This window comes from Stegostoma tigrinum, chromosome 2 (genome assembly GCF_030684315.1).
Source record: "Stegostoma tigrinum isolate sSteTig4 chromosome 2, sSteTig4.hap1, whole genome shotgun sequence".
Taxonomy (NCBI): Eukaryota; Metazoa; Chordata; class Chondrichthyes; order Orectolobiformes; family Stegostomatidae; genus Stegostoma; species Stegostoma tigrinum.
Window position 1 is genome coordinate 91,497,450 of NC_081355.1, and position 20,086 is coordinate 91,517,535.

Below are 20,086 nucleotides of genomic sequence, written 5' to 3' on the forward strand. Positions count from 1 at the left end.
AAAACTAGCATCCAAGTTCAGTGGATAATCCAGAAAACATGTAATGTTAGCTTTTATTTCAAAGGGAAGAGTGAGTAGAAAAGTTGGAAGGTTTTGCTAAAACTATACAATGCATTACTCAGACTGCAGCTGGAGTACTGTAAATAGTTTTGGGCCCCTTATCTAAGAAATGATATACTGGAATTGGAGGCAGTCCTAACCAGATTCACAAGACTGACCCTGGGTTTGGAGGGACAGGTCTACGAAGAGAGATTGAGCAGGTTCGGCCTGTACTTGTTGGAATTTAGCAAAATGAAGGCAACATTATTGATATATGTAAAATTCTGAGGAGGCTTTCTCCTCTAGAGTCTAGGACCAGAGGGCATAATTTCTGTAAGGGGTCACATATTATTTAAGACAGAGTTGAGGAAGAGATGCTTCTCTCAGAGGGTAGTGAATCTATAGAATTCTTTATTGCAGAGGGTTATGGAGGCTGGATCATTAAATATATTCAAAGTTGAGATTGACAATTTAAAAGCAGCAAGGGAATTAAGGGTTGTAGGGAAAAAGGAAGGAAAGGGGAATTTAGGGTTATCAGATCAGCCATGATCTCAGTGAATGGCAGAACAGACATGTTGGTCTAAATGGCCCACATCTGCTTCTAGGTTTTATGGAGTAACTCACTTCTGGAACCTCCACAGCTTTCTCACCATCTACAAAGCACAAGTTCAGAGTGTGATGGAATATTCCCCACTTGGATAGGTACAGCTCCAACAACAAAGCAGCCCACTTCATTTCCTGTCCATCCGCAACTATCACCATTTACTCCCTCCACTATCTCATGGGTAATAAGGGATGGGAAATGAATGTTGGGACAGACATCAATGTTTACATTCTATGAACGAATAAATGAAAAGAAAAAAAAATGATATCCTTGCTTGATTGGTATCCATCCATCCCTCAACCTATCATGCTCCCCATCAATGTGCAGTGGCAGGAGTGCGTCTCATCTATAAAGTACATGACAGCAACTCACTAGGGCTGCTTTGAAAGCACTTCCAAACCTGCAACTTTATCAGTTAGAAACAGCACATGCATGGTACCACTGTCACCTGCAAGTTTCTCTCCAATTAACACACCATTCTGAATTGGGATATATATCAGTACTTCACTGTTCCCGAGGTAAAGTCCTGGAACACCCTCCTTAGCAATACAATGCATGAACTCCCACTCCACATATTGCACAGTTCAGGGGATGATGCAAAATCACAACTGGGGGCAAATAGTGATGAATAATGATGCTGGCCAAGTCAGCAATATCTACTTCCCACAAATGCATTTTTAAAAAAAACCCATAAAATCAGATTGTGAGCTAAGTATCAGAGATAATGGGAACTGCAGATGCTGGAGAATTCCAAGATAATAAAATGTGAGGCTGGATGAACACAGCAGGCCAAGCAGCATCTCAGGAGCACAAAAGCTGACGTTTTGGGGCTAGACCCTTCATCAGAGAGGGGGATGGGGTGAGGGAACTGGAATAAATAGGGAGAGAGGGGGAGGCGGACCGAAGATGGAGAGTAAAGAAGATAGGTGGAGAGAGTATAGGTGGGGAGGTAGGGAGGGGATAGGTCAGTCCAGGGAAGACGGACAGGTCAAGGAGGTGGGATGAGGTTAGTAGGTAGATGGGGGTGCGGCTTGGGGTGGGAGGAAGGGATGGGTGAGAGGAAGAACCGGTTAGGGAGGCAGAGACAGGTTGGACTGGTTTTGGGATGCAGTGGGTGGGTGGGGGGGGGGGGAGAGCTGGGCTGGTTGTGTGGTGCAGTGGGGGGAGGGGACGAACTGGGCTGGTTTAGGGATGCAGTTGGGGAAGGGGAGATTTTGAAACTGGTGAAGTCCACATTGATACCATTGGGCTGCAGGGTTCCCAGGTGGAATATGAGTTGCTGTTCCTGCAACCTTCGGGTGGCATCATTGTGGCGCTGCAGGAGGCCCATGATGGACATGTCATCTAAAGAATGGGAGGGGGAGTGGAAATGGTTTGCGACTGGGAGGTGCAGTTGTTTGTTGCGAACTGAGCGGAGGTGTTCTGCAAAGCAGTCTCCAAGCCTCCGCTTGGTTTCCCCAATGTAGAGGAAGCCACGCCGGGTACAGTGGATGCAGTATACCACATTGGCAGATGTGCAGGTGAACCTCTGCTTAATGTGGAATGTCATCTTGGGGCCTGGGATAGGGGTGAGGGAGGAGGTGTGGGGGCAAGTGTAGCATTTCCTGCGGTTGCAGGGGAAGGTGCCCGGTGTGGTGGGGTTGCAGGGCAGTGTGGAGCGAACAAGGGAGTCACGGAGAGAATGGTCTGTCCGGAAAGCAGACAGGGGTGGGGATGGAAAAATGTCTTGGGTGGTGGGGTCGGATTGTAAATGGTGGAAGTGTCGGAGGATGATGCGTTGTATCCGGAGGTTGGTAGGGTGGTGTGTGAGAACGAGGGGGATCCTCTTTCGGCGGTTGTGGCGGGGGCGGGGTGTGAGGGATGTGTTGCGGGAAATACGGGAGACGCGGTCAAGGGCGTTCTCGATCACTGTGGGGGGAAAGTTGCGGTCCTTGAAGAACTTGGACATCTGGGATGTGCGGGAGTGGAATGTCTTATCGTGGGAGCAGATGCGGCGGAGGCGGAGGAATTGGGAATAGGGGATGGAATTTTTGCCGGAGGGTGGGTGGGAGGAGGTGTATTCTAGGTAGCTGTGGGAGTCGGTTGGCTTGAAATGGACATCGGTTACAAGCTGGTTGCCTGAGATGGAGACTGAGAGGTCCAGGAAGGTGAGGGATGTGCTGGAGATGGCCCAGGTGAACTGAAGGTGTTGGTGAAGTGGATGAACTGTTCGAGCTCCTCTGGGGAGCAAGAGGCGGCGCCGATACAGTCATCAATGTACCGGAGGAAGAGTTGGGGTTTGTGGCCTGTGTAGGTGCAGAGCTAAGTATGCCAGGATTCAGTATAATGAAATTTCCAGTGAGGAAAACTTAATATCCACATTTAAAAATGTCAAATTTACCAAATGCTTAGCTTGAAATGACAAACCAAAATTATGGTATTTTTATGAGTATGAACCCAGATGCTAAGTTCACATTTCATAGAAGTACTTAAAAGTTACATATCTATTAAACTTAAACTTTAGAGTAGTGTTATACTAGCTAACACTATTGGACATAATTAAAAGTTTTTATTTGCTCAAAGCAATGCAATGCTAATTTAGTCAGGAAACTATAACCTACTGCAGATGTCAAATTCTCAACCTGCAGATAAGTTTTCATTACTGAGACAATAAAGGGGTTGTCAAATCTTCCTGCAGATCTACCTTATAGTTGCATCCAAACTCAGCAAGAAAGCATGCATAATTGCTTTCCCTGCTGAAAAGAAAATAAGTACCTGCAATGAACAATAACTGGCTCATTGTTTCTTCCGATTCTTTTCTGTCTCACATAAGTCACAAAGTCAAAGAAATCCATTGAATCATCAGGAACACCGTGATCAGGCCACGCTACGTACTGAAGATGACTGACACCACGTTCTAGGCCCGTCTGCATCAACAGAAAAACACAAAACAGTTCAATTGGTAATATTCTGTCATCTTGTTATTTATTAATATTTACTTCTGACTGTTGTCAATTCTTCTGAGGTTAAGATCTTAAAGAAAACAGAAAAGTTGGACATGTAACTGATCTGTCAGTAACCTACAGAAGAAAGACAGTCAACCTTTTGGGTGGGACCTTTCACCAGAATTGATTAGAAAAGAGAAAAATCTATCCAATGTATTTAGTTTAATAACCAAAGGTTAAAAACACATCCACATCTCAATACTTTATTTGTTGAAGCAAAATTACAAAAGGAATTGTCTTTGAAATTTGGTTTTTGGCTATGTTGGCAGAGACAAGAATAGTAGGGCATGATGAGATTCTTTTTGTATCTCCTGCAATCCAGTGAAGCAATGAAGTCTCTTGGAATAATCTTCAGTAGAAATCTTGCCTACTCCAAATCACTGACTTGCTCAGGACAGAATTTTTTCCCCCCATTTGGGGCACTCATCTCCAAGTTTAGGATCACTAAGGACAGGAGAACAGAATGCTTACCAACCGTATTCATAAAATACGGAATAAAAAGGTCAAGTTAACAGAAAGCATTGAGGAGTTGTTTTCATCTGTATAAAAGTTTTTTTTTAGAAAGAGAATATGACATGAAAAGGTTGATGCAGTACAGAGAATTGGGATGCACTGGAAATGTCGTTAAAAGAGCATGAAATCCTCTTTCAGTTCTGGCTGCAAGTTGACCAATGCTGATAGCGGAATATCTCAGACACTTAACATTTCATTAGTTTGGCAGGAAGGAAAAGGACGAAGCATAGTTCTATTAATAAAGGATGACATCAGTATAGGAGTCAAAAGTTTTCCAGGCTTGGAAGGTGTGGGTGGTGATAAGAAATCACAACGACAGAATTTATTGTTGGACGTATGTAGGGCAGATTATAAATCCAAAACTAATGGGAGCATGTAAGAAAGGTACTGTTATAATCTTTCACAACTTTACTCTTCATTTAGAATGGAAGAATCAAATTGGCAAATGTAGCTTGGAGGACAAGTTCACAAAGAGTATTCAGCTTCTTTGTATTCAGTTTCTTAGAATAACATGCTGTAAAACCAGGTACGCAGTGAGATTATTTTAGATTTGGTAATGTGCAGACAACATTAAGTAACAAACTAATTTTAAGTGTTGCCTCTCAGCAACAGTGATCACAGCATGATGGAATTTCAAATTTAGCTTCAGAATGAAGCACTTGAATTAGAGACTAGAGTCTTAAACTTAAAAAAGACAACTTAGGGATATGAAGACAGTGTTAGCTGACCTGAACTGGAAAACATGATGAACATGTAATATAGATAAACAGTGGCAGACATTTGATGAAATGTTAGACAATTCTTTAAAAAAAATTCATGGAGAAAGAAAAACTCTAAAATAGATGAAATATCTATGGCTAAGGTAAAGATACCATCAAATTGAAATAAAAGGCAAATGATACAGCAAAACATTGTGCATGCTAATATCTTTAGAAATGAAATAATTTCTGAAAGAGTAGGGAAATTTAAAAAAAAGACTTCTATATGTAGGTAAAAATGAAGGGAGTAGCTAAATATTGAATCTTTAGAAGATGAGTGTGGGGAAATAAAAGTGGAAACAAGAAAATTGGAAAAACTTTGAATGAATATTATAGGTGTGTCTTCGTGGTATAAGACATTATAAGCAAGCCAATAATTGTAGAAAATTAAAGTGCAAAAATTGAGGAAGAGATTTCAAATAATCTTTGTCTCTAGAGAAAAGGGTAGTATTAAATTCTAGGCTTAAAGTCTGACAAGTTTCTTTGACCTGATTGTCTGCATCCTAGCATCTTGAATGAAGTAACTGCAGAGACAATGGATGTAATCTTCCAAACTTCCCAACATTCAGTAAAGGCCCCAGAAGCTTGTAAAATTGCAAACAATACAGAACTATCAAAGAAAAGAGGGTCACAGAGTGGGAAACTGTGTCCAACTGGCCTAACATGATTCATTAAAAATATTCTGGAATCCATTAATAAGCAAATAATGGAACGGTGCACTGAAAATCTTAATACAGTCAAGCAGAGCAATATGGAAGTGAAATCAAATTCCACATATTCCGTAGAGTCCTTTGAGCATGTAACAATTAGTGCAGATGAAAGGAACCAACAAATGTAGTGCTGGAAAAGCACCCAGGAACAGGAAAGACAACGTTACAGCCCAAAACATTCACTTTCCTGCTCCTCGCATGCTGTCTGACCTGCTGTGCTTTTCCAGTTCCACATTTATTGACTGTCACTTCCAGCAGCTGCAGTCCTTACTGTCTCCAAGTCAGTAAAAGTAGTGCATTTGGATTTCCAAAAGATACTCAATGAAGTGTCATATGAAATGTTACTACACAAAGTAGGAGCTTGGCGTAAAAGTTTAGAGTGAACCAATAGAAAAAAGAACAGGTTTGTGATAAAGCAGTCATTTTCCGATTGGAAAACTGAAATTACTACGGTGCTGCAGACAAACCGTAAGAAAGATTCACAGAACCTACAAAAGGGATAAAGCGAGAATAAGTGAATGGGCAAATAATTGACAGAGGAGCGTAATTCAGGAAAATGGGTCATCTAGTGTGGCAGGAAGAATACAGAAGTTGAAAAAAGAATTAAATATTACCCCTTAATGTTTAATGAAATTATCAACACTGAATCCCACTTTAACAGTCTGAAGTTTGTTACTGACCAGAAATAGAACTCAACCAGCCATATAAATACTGTGGCTACAAAAGGTGGTCAGAGTTGAAGCATTCTATAGTGAGTAAGTCACCGCCCATCTTACTAAAGCTATCTACAAGACACAAGTTAGTAGTGTGACAGTATATTCTCCAAATGCCTGGATGCGTGCAGGTTTAACAACAGGAAACTTGGGAGAATCCAAGGCTAAGTAGTCTACTTGATTAGCTGCACATTTAACACCTTCAACATTCATTTGATTCATCACTGATACATGGTAATAATGTATACCATTTACAAGATGCACTGCAGTAACTCACTAAAACTCGTTTGATAGCACGGTCTAAATTCACAAGCTCAACCAGCTTAAAGGACAATGGCAGCAGTTACATAGTACTAGCACCACCTGCAAGTTCTCCTCTAAGCCACAGACCATCCTGACTCAGAACAATGCCACTGCTCCTTCACTAGCCCTTGGTCAAATTCTGGAAATCCTTTCCTAAGTGCACTGTGGGTGTTCCTCCACAAACAACAATATAGCGCACGTGAACAAACCTTTCAGCCCACCAAGACTGTGCTGATGCAGGTTGTTTTTTGAAAATGAAAACTTTTTGCCTCTATGTGGCCCATATCCATTTTTTCCCTGCCTATTCATAAATCTGTCAATTGCCTCTTAAACATTATTATTGTATCTGCCTCCACCACCTCCTCTGGTATTGTATTCCAAGTACTCAGCACCCTCTATGTTTTAAAAAAAAACTTGCCTCTTACATCTTCTTTAAACTTATCCACTTTTACATTAAATCTACGTCCCTGAGTAAATAACATTACACCCTGGGAAAAAGACTCCGACAATCCATTCCTTGCCACTCACATCTTTGTAAGCTTCTATCAAGTTGCTCCTAATCCTTCAAGGTTCAGGAAGAGCATTCCATGCAGGCAAGTTTTCCTATTTTAAAACCGAATCACCAGACAAAAATACAGGAACTGATTACACAACATTACCCACTAGTAACCACACTTAGGTCTTTCACTGCTACTCTATATTCCTAGCAGACTAGAACTACAAAGAAGTACTTCATCCCTCTCTAGGTACTACTCAGTCAGTATACAAACTTGGTTCCTGAACAGCCAAGTCTATGTTTGTGATCACCTTCTCAGTCACGGTGATTGAGTCGACTTTTCCCAGAATCCTCCTCTGTTGCTTATCACCAGCTCCCTCTGTTAGACGCTCTTCATCCTGGTGAACGCCACGTCCTGCAGGATCTCCTTGGCCGTCATGGTGGCTGAGCTGACTTCTCCAAGAATCTCCTTTGGTGGTTTCTCACCAGCTGTGTTCTACCCTAAGAACTGCAGCAATTCAAGGCGACAACTCACCACTAGCTCCTCCAGGCCAATTAGGAATGGGGAATAAATACGAGCTAAGCCAATACTCTTGTATCCCATGAATTAACCAAATTATTTTGAGAGAGACTACAGAACGTTTTGCAGAGGGATCAGAGTGCTACTGCAACACAGAGTCAAACAATTAATTTGGAAGGTAAATGGAATGTTGATCTTTATTGAAAGGCAGATGTGGTATTAAAACTAGAGAAATATTGCTACAATTGTACAGCATGTTGGGGAGACTGCATTCAGAATACAATGTACATTTTGGGTGTTCTTACAAAAAGAGCAGCATTTTTGTATTGGAGAGAGTTCAAAGGAGGTTTACTACTGGATTGGAGATAGTAAGAACTGCCGATGCTGGAGTCAGAGATAACAGTGGGGAGCTGGAGGAACACTGGTCCCAAAACGTCAGCTTTCCTGCTCCTCTGATGCTGCCTGGCCTGCTGTGCTCCTCCAGCTCCACACATTATTATTACTGGGTTGAGTCCTGGGATGTAGCATTTTCTTGTGAAATAGACAGATTCAGTAGTAGCCTTCCCCTACCTTTTTCTTCGGTTTTTACCATCTTAAACCATTAAAGAGATTCCAATGCACTGACACATTGTTTCTGTAACCCTACTTAAACAGTAGAATGCATTGCTTAGATCGTTCTACATTTCTACAGAAAAAGGCACTGTTGACAGTGAGTTTACATTGCCCGTGGTTAATAATGTTCTGCCTAATAATTTTATAATTGTATGCAAAAACTCCATTTATAATCAGTTAAAATAAAATGCATAAAGACTGAGCTAGTGCATCAGAATTGTGCAGGCAGTAAGAATACTTGACCATAAAACTTGATGCAATTGAACTGTAGACCGCGGTAAACTAACTTATTGCAGCATAAGATGGCAAGATTACTTTCACAACAATTTTCACACATTATTTTCAGTTGATGGATTTTCTGTCTGGCAACTGCCTGATTTTGTCTAATAAACGTGCAAAACTATACAATAACACCTCTCTAATATCTCCTTTCCAGATTGTACACACTGAATATGTCGCATTTTCACCTCTCTGACACTTGACACAGGGGAGCAGTCAGGGTGTTTGCCTGCACTGTCTCCCTTGCCTCTTAGCCTTGAGAATTGGCTACAGTAATCATGGTAATGTTGGAGCAGAACATTACAAGGGTTCATTACTGCCTTCAATGATCTATGCTTTATTCTTTTGGCACTAGAATTCAACATTCTAGAAGTCTAGTGATTGTCATGAAGTCAGAGTCACACAGCATGGAAACAGACTCTTTGGTCCAACTAGTCTGTGCTAACCAAATTTCCCAAACTAAACTAGTCCCACTTTCTTGCATTTGGTCCATAACCCTCTAAACCTTTCCTATTCACGTGGCTTTTAAAATACTTTTGAATAACTTTGTAACTGTAGCTGCCTCCACCACCTCCTCTGGCAGTTCATTACACATACGAAAAAATTGCCCTGCAGGTCTCTTAAATCTTTCTCCTCTCACCTTAAAAATACGCCCTCTAGTTTTGAAATTTCCCACCCGAGGGAAAAGATCTTCACTACTCATCTTATCCATGTCCCTCATGATTTTACAAACCTCTACGATTACTCAACTTGAAAGAAGTTTCAGCCTGTCCTTTTAACTCAAAACCTTCCCGCCCTGGCCAAATCTTGGTAAATCTTTTCTGAACCCTCTCCAATTTAATACTATCCTTCTTTTAGCAGGATGCCCAGAACTGTACACAGTACTGCAAAAGATGCCTGACCAACGTCCTATACAACATCAATATGGCATCCCAATTCCTATACTCAATGGTCTGAGCAATGAAGGAAAGTGTGCTAAATAACTTGTTAACCACCTTGTCTGTGATGCAAATTTCAAAGAATTATATACCTGAACCCCTATGTCTCTGTTCTATGCCACCACCCAGGGCCCGACGATTAATTGTGTAACTCCTGCTTGTTTGTATCAAAATGCAACATTGTCCATTTATTCAAATGAAACTCCATCTGCCACACCTTAGCTCGTTGACCCAACTGATCAAGTTCCTTTCGTAATCTCAGGGGAAGATTACTGTAGACTGTACCACCAATTTTGATGTCATCTGCAAACTTAACAACCACACTTCCTAAATTCTCAACCAAGTCGTTTATGTAAGATGACAAACAGAAGTGGCCCCAGAACCACTCTCTGCCGAACACTGCTAGCCACAGACCGCCAGTCTGAAAAACAACCCACTGCCACGCTCTGGGTAATGGTAGGGGACAATTTTGCATCCAACTAGTAAGGCCTCCCCGAATCGCATGTGATCTAACTTACTAGTTTGTCTACCATGCAGAACCTTGTCAAAGGTAGATGGACTAAGGTCCATGTAGACAACAGCTAACACTCTGCCCTCAACCTTTTTGGTTATGTCCAAAAAGACTGTATTAGTATTAGGACGTCATGCTTACTTTTGAGTTTTCCAAAACTCCTAGGTTTCTTTCAGTTTCATCCTCAGCTAGATTTAATATCATTTGAAAAGTCTGTACATTATTTCTATTCTTCTTTTTCAGAACTAAGAATTTGCACTGTGTCTTGTTAAACCCTCACTTCATTTTTCATAATCTTTATTCTTTCATTGATTTTGGTTTTGTGAACTGGTAGTTGTTCGTGGACAATGACTTGTGCATTTTGAAGCAGGTTGTGGTAGAAGGAAAATAACACAGCAAACAAGTTTTATTAGAGAGGCCAGGCCTGGAGGATAATTGCAGGTGAGCGCACATTAAAAGGGTTCTTAGAGACACAGTGACACTGGGGGAACCCAAGATAATAAAATGTGAGGCTGGATGAACACAGCAGGCCCAGCAGCATCTCAGGAGCACAAAAGCTGACGTTTCGGGCCTAGACCCTTCATCAGAGAGGGGGATGGGGTGAGGGTTCTGGAATAAATAGGGAGAGAGGGGGAGGCGGACTGAAGATGGAGAGTAAAGAAGATAGGTGGGGAGGAGAGTATAGGTGGGGAGGTAGGGAGGGGATAGGTCAGTCCAGGGAAGACGGACAGGTCAAGGAGGTGGTTTGAGGTTAGTAGGTAGGAGATGGAGGTGCGGCTTGGGGTGGGAGGAAGGGATGGGTGAGAGGAAGAACAGGTTAGGGAGGCAGAGACAGGTTGGACTGGTTTTGGGATGCAGTGGGTGGAGGGGAAGAGCTGGGCTGGTTGTGTGGTGCAGTGGGGGGAGGGGACGAACTGGGCTGGTTTTGGGATGCGGTGGGGGAAGGGGAGATTTTGAAGCTGGTGAAGTCCACATTGATACCATTGGGCTGCAGGGTTCCCAAGCGGAATATGAGTTGCTGTTCCTGCCACCTTCGGGTGGCATCATTGTGGCACTGCAGGAGGCCCATGATGGACATGTCATCTAAAGAATGGGAGGGGGAGTGGAAATGGTTTGCGACTGGGAGGTGCAGTTGTTTATTGCTAACCGAGCGGAGGTGTTCTGCAAAGCAGTCCCCAAGCCTCCGCTTGGTTTCCCCAATGTAGAGGAAGCCGCACCGGGTACAGTGGATGCAGTATACCACATTGGCAGATGTGCAGGTGAACCTCCGCTTAATGTGGAAAGTCATGTTGGGGCCTGGGATAGGGGTGACGGAGGGGGTGTGGGGGCAAGTGTAGCATTTCCTGCGGTTGCAGGGGAAGGTGCCGGGTGTGGTGGGGTTGGAGGGCAGTGTAGAGCGAACAAGGGAGTCACGGAGAGAGTGGTCTCTCCGGAAAGCAGACAGGGGTGGGGATGGAAAAATGTCTTGGGTGGTGGGGTTTGATTGTAGATGGCGAAAGTGTCGGAGGATGACGCGTTGTATCCGGAGGTTGGTGGGGTGGTGTGTGAGAACGAGGGGGATCCTCTTTGGGCGGTTGTGGTGGGGGCGGGGTGTGAGGGATGTGTTGCGGGAAATGCGGGAGACGCGGTCAAGGGCGTTCTCGACCACTGTGGGGGCAACGTTGCGGTCCTTGAAGAACTTGGACATCTGGGATGTGCGGGAGTGGAATGTCTTATCGTGGGAGCAGATGCGGTGGAGGCGGAGGAATTGGGAATAGGGGATGGAATTTTTGCAGGAGGGTGGGTGGGAGGAGGTGTATTCTAGGTAGCTGTGGGATTCGGTGGGCTTGAAATGGACATCAGTAATGAGCTGGTTGCCTGAGATGGAGACTGTGAGAGATCCAGGAAGGTGAGGGATGTGCTGGAGATGGCCCAGGTGAACTGAAGGTTGGGGTGGAAGGTGTTGGTGAAGTGGATGAACTGTTCGAGCTCCTCTGGGGGGCAAGAGGCAGCGCCGATACGGTCATCAATGTACCGGAGGAAGAGGTGGGGTTTGGGGCCTGTGTAGGTGCGGAAGAGGGACTGTTCCACGTAACCTACAAAGAGGCAGTCATAGCTGGGGCCCATGCGGGTGCCCATGGCCACCCCCTTAGTCTGTAGGAAGTGGGAGGAATCAAAAGAGAAGTTGTTGAGGGTGAGGACGAGTTCGGCTAGACGGATGAGGGTGTCGGTGGAGGGGGACTGGTCGGGCATGCGGGACAGGAAGATGCGGAGGGCCTTGAGGCCATCTGCATGCGGAATGCAGGTGTATAGGGACTGGACGTCCATGGTGAAAATGAGGTGTTGGGGGCCAGGGAATTAGAAGTACTGGAGGAGGTGGAGGGCATGGGTGGTGTCACGGACGTAGGTGGGGAGTTCCTGGACCAAAGGGGAGAAAATGGAGTCCAGATAGGTGGAGATGAGTTCGGTGGGGCAGGGGCAGGCTGAGACGATGGGTCGACCAGGGCAGGCAGGTTTGTGGATTGTGGGAAGGAGATAGAAACGGGCCGTGCGGGGTTGGGGAACAATGAGGTTGGAGGCTGTGGGTGGGAGGTCCCCTGAGGTGATGAGGTCATGAATGGTGTTGGAGATGATGGTTTGGTGCTCGGGTGTGGGGTCATGATCGAGGGGGCGGTAGGAGGTGGTGTCGGAGAGTTGGCGTCTGGCCTCGGTGGTGTAGAGGTCAGTGCGCCATACTACCACTGTGCCACTCTTGTCTGCGGGTTTGATGGTGAGGTTGGGGTTGGAGCGGAGGGCTGCCCGTTCTGCATCCACTGTACCCGGTGTGGCTTCCTCTACATTGGGGAAACCAAGCGGAGGCTCGGGGACCGCTTTGCAGAACACATCCGCTCGGTTCGCAATAAACAACTGCACCTCCCAGTCGCAAACCATTTTCACTCACCCTCCCATTCTTTAGATAACATGTCCATCATGGGCCTCCTGCAGTGCCACAATGATGCCACCTGAAGGTGGCAGGAACAGCAACTCATATTCCGCTTGGGAACCCTGCAGCCCAATGGTATCAATGTGGACTTCACCAGCTTCAAAATCTCCCCTTCCCCCACCGCATCCGAAAACCAGCCCAGTTCGTCCCCTCCCCCCACTGCACCACACAACCAGCCCAGCTCTTCCCCTCCACCCACTGCATCCCAAAACCAGTCCAACCTGTCTCTGCCTCTCTAACCTGTTCTTCCTCTCACCCATCCCTTCCTCCCACTCAAGCCGCACCTCCATCTCCTACCTACTAACCTCATCCCACCTCCTTGACCTGTCCGTCTTCCCTGGACTGACCTATCCCCTCCCCACCTATCTTCTTTTCTCTCCATCTTCGGTCTGCCTCCCCCTCTCTCCCTATTTATTCCAGTTCCCTCACCCTATCCCCCTCTCTGATGAAGGGTCTAGGCCCGAAACGTCAGCTTTTGTGCTCCTGAGATGCTGCTGGGCCTGCTGTGTTCATCCAGCCTCACATTTTATTATCTTGGATTCTCCAGCATCTGCAGTTCCCATTATCACTGACACTGGGGGAACATTGTGTTTAAACAAATAGCATAAGTTGTTGAGTAATGAGGTTAGTATCTGGGAATTGGTTCCAGCTAGTTTGAAGAAACCCTTTGTTCAAGCAGATGGCCATCGTTGAATGGTAACTGAGGGCTTGGGAAGATGTTCAGACTATTAGGGTGGAACCAGAATTGAAACTATTTTGTTTAAATAGTTTTCTGGGGGAGATAAACTTCGATGCTGACAAGACAGCATGAAGATTTGAAAGCTCCCCTCCTAATGTGCCACACCACATCTGGGAGCTCAAAGATTAGAAAGCTGAGTTAGAGGCACTGCTGTGCTTGCTTGGGTAACTGGAGGTGACAACCCTGGTCGTTGGTTCCATAAAAAAACGCAACCCAGGAGTCCATATCCTTGGTTGTGAAACAATGCATCAGTAAAGCCATTTAAGCAACCTGGCCAGTTTTGTTATCGTCTTTTATTTATCCCTTGGTTGTATTTGTCTGACTATTTGACCTCTGAGAGATATGGCAACTGAAAATAGATTTTTTGGGTTTCAAACAGACATTAATTAGATTACCGTGACACTTAACTTTCTTTCTACTAAAGCTAATGTTTATTGACTAAGTAGCAAGTCTTTTGTTGGAGTAACTAAACTGGTGTCTGGAAATTAATTATTCACAAGGTCTGGGATTGTTTATTCAAGACTCTAATTAGATGCCATGGGAGTGACTTTGTCGATCTTTGACTGTTTAATGAACTGCCAATTCAGAGGTAGAAAGGCTGATTGGTCCATGTTGTAACAGTTTGTGCTTTTACATAATTATTCTATCCATTCATATAAATTTTCCCTCATAGTTTGCATCATCTACAAATTTGACCACCTTGTCTTAAATTTCTGGATCCTGGTCACTTATGTAAACCAAAAACTGAAGTAGGCCTGAGATAATGGGAACTGCAGATGCTGGAGATTCCAAGATAATAAAATGTGAGGCTGGATGAACACAGCAGGCCAAGCAGCATCTCAGGAGCACAAAAGCTGACGTTTCGGGCCTAGACCCTTCATCAGAGAGGGGGATTGGGGGAGGGAACTGGAATAAATAGGGAGAGAGGGGGAGGCGGACCGAAGATGGAGAGTAAAGAAGATAGGTGGAGAGGGTGTAGGTGGGGAGGTAGGGAGGGGATAGGTCAGTCCAGGGAAGACGGACAGGTCAAGGAGGTGGGATGAGGTTAGTAGGTAGCTGGGGGTGCGGCTTGGGGTGGGAGGAAGGGATGGGTGAGAGGAAGAACCGGTTAGGGAGGCAGAGACAGGTTGGACTGGTTTTGGGATGCAGTGGGGGGGGGGGGGGGGGGGGGGGGAAGAGCTGGTCAACTGCACCTCCCAGTCGCAAACCATTTCCACTCCCCCTCCCATTCTCTTGATGACATGTCCATCATGGGCCTCCTGCACTGCCACAATGATGCCACCCGAAGGTTGCAGGAACAGCAACTCATATTCCGCCTGGGAACCCTGCAGCCATATGGTATCAATGTGGACTTCACCAGTTTCAAAATCTCCCCTTCCCCTACTGCATCCCTAAACCAGCCCAGTTCATCCCCTCCCCCCACTGCACCACACAACCAGCCCAGCTCTTCCCCCCCACCCACTGCATCCCAAAACCAGTCCAACCTGTCTTTGCCTCCCTAACCGGTTCTTCCTCTCACCCATCCCTTCCTCCCACCCCAAGCCGCACCCCCAGCTACCTACTAACCTCATCCCACCTCCTTGACCTGTCCGTCTTCCCTGGACTGACCTATCCCCTCCCCACCTACACCCTCTCCACCTATCTTCTTTACTCTCCATCTTCGGGCCGCCTCCCCCTCTCTCCCTATTTATTCCAGTTCCCTCCCCCCATCCCCCTCTCTGATGAAGGGTCTAGGCCCGAAATGTCAGCTTTTGTGCTCCTGAGATGCTGCTTGGCCTGCTGTGTTCTTCCAGCCTCACATTTTATTATCACTGAAGTCGGCCTGCTGTGTTCATCCAGCCTCACATTTTATTATCTTAGACACAATACAATACTGGCCTTGGAGCAGTGTGGATTTTGCAGCTGCTCCTGGGATTGCAGGCTTAGTTAAAGACTTTTCACAGTTTTTTTTAAAAAAGTTTTGCAGTTATTATAGTCATTATAGTTTACTAATATAGATTGTTAATAAAACAAAATGAAAAACATCAAAGAAAACAAAAAACCAAACCAAAAAATCATGAGTTTTTTCAAATGGATTTTTTAAAAAAAGCAGTTTATTTTAAGGGTCTAAGGTAAATGGCTGAGTTTTTTTATTCTTAACTCAGAAACTGAAAAAGTCTATACGTATTTTAGAGGATGTTTTTTAAACATGACAAAAGGTGTCTTGTTTAAAGGAGGAGTTGCGATTTCATTCCAGAGTGTCCAACATGTGGTCAGCTCCAGAGAAAGTTTTGTTTTCTTTGAGGAATTTATTGAAGAGAAGTTGCTTTTACTCAGTCAGTCAGCTAAGTGGTTGATGTTATTTAATTTTTATATGTTTGATATGTAGAATTTACATTTCTTTTCCATTTTAACATTGTTGTCTGTAGGTAATGAAAGGTAGTTTATTTTATGTACAAGGTATTATTGAAACATCATTTTTTTTTGTTGGCTTCATGTTACTAAGGCCATATAAGGTACAGAGTGAGATGGTGAGTAGATTTAGAAAAGTTATTACTCAGCAGGATCAGTTAGCTAGGTAGGTGACTCACAGGAAAGATAAGAAGTTAGTTCAAAACTCTCCTGTGGCTATTCCTGTATCAAATAAATATTCACTTTTTGGAACAACTGAAGGGGATAGTCTCTCTGAGGAAAATGGGTGGGCCAGTTATTGGACACTTGGAACAATTCTTCTATTAGGCAGCATTTGACAAGATTTGATAGAATTAGTAAATAGAATTTAATAGAATTACAACACGCATAGACAGGAAATTCTGCAGCAGTTACTATAAATTCAGAATGGCTTATTGCTTTCCTGATGCTAAGATTAAGGACATTTATATATGTTTCAAGTTTAATGTAAAAAATGAGATTGAGAAGCCAGAAATTATTGTATACATTGTTAGGAATGACATTTCTAAGGAAAAGATTAAAGCAGCACAGAGTGAATTTAAGAAGTTAGGTAGAAGATTAAAAAATAAACATTAAAAGTAGTAATTTCTGGTTTACTCAAACTTAAATGAGGGAAGGAACAAAAGGTTAAAGGACATGAAATCAATATTCAGGGATTCAGGCTTTTGGACAACTGGAATGTCTTTTGGGATAGAAAAGACCTGTTCAAAAAGGATAGGTCCCATTATCTCTATGTCTAACCTAAACTGGAAAGGGACCAAAATCTTATCAGGGAGATTTGCTCATTCTATTAAGAGAGACTTTAGACTAACAGAGAAGGCAAGGGGCAGAATTCTAAGTAGCAGTGTAAATGGAATGATTGATAGGGTAGGTTCTGTATGAGGACAGTGTGGCAATTAAAAAAGAAAGACAAGAGACAGTCAGAGTATGTGGTAACTCTGAAGAACTAAATTGCATTTATTTCAGTGCAAGGGATCTTAAAAAGTAAGATTAGATTAGATTACCTACAGCGTGGAAACAGGCTCTTAAGGCTGATGAACTCAGGACATGTGTAAAACAATGGAATTGGGACGTCCTGGTTATTACAGAAACCTGGCCCAGAGAATGGACAAGACTGACAGCTCAATGTTCCCAGTTTTAGATACTACAGGAAGGTCAGAAAAGGAGGCAAGGAATGGGGTGGCATCATTGATTAAGAAATACGTTACTGCTGTAGCTAGGGAACATATTCCGGAAAAAAACATCCAGTGAAAATGCATGGGTAGAAAGTACAAAGTAGAAAGGAAAGATCACCGATTGTATTGTACTATAATAGCAAGTGAGAAGTTGAGAAACAAAATGTAGGGAGATCTCAGATATATGTAAGCATAAGGTGGAAATAACAGGGGATTTTAATTTTCCAAACATTGGCTGAGACTACCATAGTGTCAAAGGTTTGGACGGTGGAGAATTTATCAAACGTGTTCAAGTAAATTTTCTTTATCTACGTGGATGCTCCTACTAGAAAAGAAGCAAAACTAGACTTTCTTTCAAGCAATAAGGCAGGGCAGGTGACTGAAGTACAAATGGGGAACACTGAGTGTCTAGCGATCATCATTCTATTAGTTTCAAAATGGTTATGGAAAAGGATAAGCCTTCAATAAAAGTCAAAAGTTTTTTATTGGAATAAGGCAAATTTTAATGGTATGGGATAAGAACATTCAAAAGTTTATTGGAATAGACTGTTGGTAAAAGGATGTCTGGCAAGTGGGAGGCACTCAAGAGTGTGATGATGAGAGTTCAGAGGCATTTTGTTCCTGTTAGAATGAAGGGTGAGGCTGTTTAGATATAGAAACAATGGATGAATAAAGGTATTGAGGTTCTAGTAAAGAATAAAAGATTTTTTAAAGAGATAAACAAATTGGTTCAATTGAATCTCTTAATCAATACAAAGAGTGTAGGGGCATTCTTGAAAGAGAAATCAAGAAGGCAAAGAGAGGATATGAGATAGCATTGGCAGATAAGCTTAAAAAGACAATCCAAAATGTTTCTACAAATAAATTAAAAGCAAGAGGGTAACTAGGGAGGGAATTGGGCCTCAAAGATCAAGGAGGTTGTTTTTGCATTGAACCCCAGGAGATGGAAAGATACTAAATGAATATTTTGTGTCAGTTTTTATTGTGGAGAAAGAAATGGAGCCTAGAGAATGCAGAGAAATAAACTTTGTTTTAAAACTGTTCACATTACAGAACAGGAAGTTCGGGAGGTCTTAAAGAACATAGGTAGATAAATCTCCAGGACCTGATCTAATGTATCCCAGAATGTTGTGGGAAGTAAGAGGGGAAATTATGAGACCCTTTGCAGAAATATTTGCATCATCTATAACTATGGGTGAGGTGCCTGATGATTGGAGGGTGGCTAATGTCTTACCTTTGTTTAAGAAACTTTGTAAGGAGAAATCAAGGAACTATAGAGCTGAGAGTCTGGCTTCAGCTGTGGGTAAATTGTTGGCGGTGATTAAAGAAGATAGGCAAAAATTGATTAGGGATAGTCAGCATGGTTTTGTGCAAGGAAGATCACGTGTCATAAACTTGATTGAGGTTTTTGAGGAAGTTTCCAAAAAGGTTGATGATGGCAAACCAAATATTGTTTATTTGGATTTTAATAAAGCCTTCGACAAGGTTTTGCATGGTAGACTAATTAAGGTCACTAAAGTTAAGTCACATGGGATTCAGGATGTGCCTGCCAATTGGATATATAATTGACTTAACGGCAGGAGACACAGTAATGGTGGAGGGTTGCTTTTTGGACTGGAGACCTATGACTCGCTGTGTTGCGCAGGGATTGGTTCTGGGTTCTCTTTTGCTTGTCATTTATATACATGATTTGGATGAGACTACAGAAGGCATGGTCTGTAAGTTAATGGATGACACCAACATTGGTGGCATTGTAAACATTGAAGAAGGTCTTCTAAGATTATTAGGGGTCTTGAACAAATGGGTCAATGGGCAGAAGGAGTTGAAGCAGAATAAATGCAGGGTATTGTATTTTGGTGCCATAAACAAGAGTAGGGCCTTGGGTAGTGATGTAGAACAGAAGGGCCTCTGGGTGCAGGTACATTATTCTTTAAAGTTTGCATCACATATAGACAGGATGTTTGAAGAGGCATCTGGTACACTTGCATTCATTGATCAGTCCTTCGAGTACAGGTTTTTGGGCATAATGTTGAAGTTGTACAAGACATTGGTGAGGCCTCTCCTGGAATATTTTGTGTTCAGTTCTGGTCATCCAGTTATAGGAAGGATATTATCAAGCTAGAGAGAGTTCAGTAGGGATTTACTGAGATATTGCCTGATATGGAAGATTTGAGTGATAAGGAAAGGCTGGATAGGCTGGGACTTTTCACTAGAGCATAGGAGGTTGAGGGTTACCTGGTAGAAGCTTATACAATAATGAGAGGTACAAATAGAGTTGATGGTAATTGTCTTTTCTCCTTTTTCAAGACTAGGAGGCACATTTTTAAGGAGAGAGGAGGGAGATTTAAAAAAAGACACAAGGCAAACTTTTTACACAGAGGGTGGTTTGCATGTAGAGTGGACTTCCTGATGAACTGGTGGAAGCAGGTTAAATTATGTTTAAAAGCCATCTGGATAGATATACGATTAGGAACAGTTTGGAGGGAAATGGGCCAGGAGCAGGCAGGCACGATTAGTTTGGTTTGGGATTATGTTCAGCATGCACTGGTTGGACTGAAATGGTCTGTGCTGTTTGACTCTATAGCAAAGCTGTAAGGCACTAAATATTAGCATCTTGTTCCACCCAACTCCTCCAGTGACTTCTCCTCATTTACAACCCAATTATCCTTTTCTTACGCACTTCCAAGGTTCAGCAAGTACTTCCCAAGAAACAAAGGACAAAAGTCTTGTCCATTTATTCCTTGGCTGAATGGTATTTGAACCAGGAACTTGACTACATATATTGCATGCCTTGCCTCTG

The 20,086-nt window shown here is 43.4% G+C and overlaps 1 protein-coding gene across 1 annotated transcript in view; it reads right to left on the bottom strand.

Annotated features, from left to right (window-relative positions):
* LOC125462785 (tyrosine-protein phosphatase non-receptor type 3-like) overlaps positions 1 to 20,086 on the bottom strand; it is a 220,406-nt gene that overhangs the window by 20,743 nt on the left and 179,577 nt on the right. Inside the window, exon 21 of the mRNA XM_059641119.1 lies at positions 3,398 to 3,549. Coding sequence (XP_059497102.1) covers positions 3,398 to 3,549 — 152 coding nt within the window. The remainder of the gene's footprint in view (positions 1 to 3,397; positions 3,550 to 20,086) is intronic.